We start from the raw sequence: 1,548 nt of genomic DNA, 5'->3' as shown, positions 1-1,548 counted from the left end.
GTACATACCTGTGGCCAATTGCTTAAAGAGTGAAGAAGGCATCATTGGCAATCGGTAAATAACGCATTTGGTAAAGTATAAGCGTCCCATACGGTGAAACACAGTTAGATTTTGATGCTTACATATTAACGCCATTTTGTCCAGTGCCACGGGTACACACGTGTTAACTGGGACAGTAAATCAATAATATACGGACATGAACAGACTAGACTGGTGTCTTGTCTTACAGTCTTAGTCTTGTCAAGAGCCTACTCTTGGTCTTGTCTTATTAGAGGTCTTGTTGGAGAGTGGACTGTGGCTCTGACTGTGGAGACTTGGAGCTATGGACAAATTAAGGAAAAAGCAACTAGAAGTATGATATTTTATTATTAGTTGTATTCTAATAACTTTGTCACTCACCAACAATAGGCTATTCAAGTTGTTGAAGAAAGAATAAAGCAATGGTAGAGCCAGAACTACAGTCAATCATTTTGATAAAACTCTTGCACGGTTGTAATCTGGGCAATGGGGGGGTAAAGCTATAATTTTTGTCTAGCTTGTTGTGACAAGAATGTAGTAGCCAGACTCCTAGAAAGGAGCCTGGCAATGCAACGCTAAGAATGTACATGTATATTGTTAGTCTCGCTAGCCAGACCATTACCCAGCCTATATAGTCAGTGGGGTCCGAGGCTATATACATGTAGGTTACATGATTATGCATTTGATATTTTGTGTCTTATTTTATGCCATCTACATGTACATTGAATTTTACTCATGTCAATTAAGTTTTAAATGTATTTGGTATAGACCAGTTGGTGCTAACTACAGTCACAGAATTTTAAGTATATTCATCGTGATACTGTAAATAAAGTAAAATCAATGGTTGTCTATGGAGCAATCGCAAGAAGAGCTTATTCTTTAACAACTGCTGTATTTATTTGTTACAGCAATCATTTCAGCAATCTTGCTACTAACCATCATCCAGTGTCTGCAGTGGGCTCATGGACTTTACTAAGTGCTACTAGAAGATATAGAAGCAAAGATATTGCTTTCTCCGATTCTACTCTTAATAAACTAAGACTCCAAAATTGTGGTAGGAAAATTTTACTTTATTTCCGGTATCACAGTGAATATACTTAAAATTCTGTGAATATACATGTACATGTACTTTGCACCAACCGGTCTATTACTGTAACATTTACAGCCTTTGATAGCAATGATGATGTACATGTGTAATTAAATTTAAAGTTTGTACATGTTGATCTGCATATACACAAACCTACAATGTACATATACATGTACATGTACATAAGATGTACATGTACTTGTGTATGTTTATGTAAGTGAGTAACTTTTTTCATGTACACAGTACTTATACCTCAATTTAGTAAAAGTAATAATTATCTTGTAGTATCATCTCATTTCCCATTTTTACGACCTGGTGGCCGGCAAAGTCCCCAGGTTGTTCCTATAATTGATTTCACCATCGTGCTATCTATATTTATAGATTTGTATGTCGACACTTACATTTCTTCTATGCGTGTTGTATTAGAGAAATAACATGCCTTA

At 35.9% G+C, this 1,548-nt stretch overlaps 1 protein-coding gene across 2 annotated transcripts in view; it reads left to right on the top strand.

The window, feature by feature from the left end:
• Positions 1-202: 202 nt before the first annotated feature.
• The window catches only part of LOC109590648 (unconventional prefoldin RPB5 interactor 1-like), a 3,613-nt gene continuing 2,267 nt past the window's right edge, over positions 203-1,548 (top strand). The window contains exons 1-2 of one of the 2 annotated variants that reach the window (XR_002189426.1): positions 203-352; positions 409-1,072. Coding sequence is in view for 1 of the 2 variants with exons in the window: in XM_020006543.1 (XP_019862102.1) it covers positions 323-352; positions 409-443 (65 nt within the window). In the remaining variant the exon portion in view is untranslated. The remainder of the gene's footprint in view (positions 353-408; positions 1,073-1,548) is intronic. The other variant, XM_020006543.1, reaches the window with a different exon arrangement.

Source organism: Amphimedon queenslandica, unplaced genomic scaffold, assembly GCF_000090795.2.
Source record: "Amphimedon queenslandica unplaced genomic scaffold, v1.1 AMPQUscaffold_9720, whole genome shotgun sequence".
Classification (NCBI taxonomy): domain Eukaryota; kingdom Metazoa; phylum Porifera; class Demospongiae; order Haplosclerida; family Niphatidae; genus Amphimedon; species Amphimedon queenslandica.
This window is presented reverse-complemented; position numbering and strand designations above follow the sequence as displayed.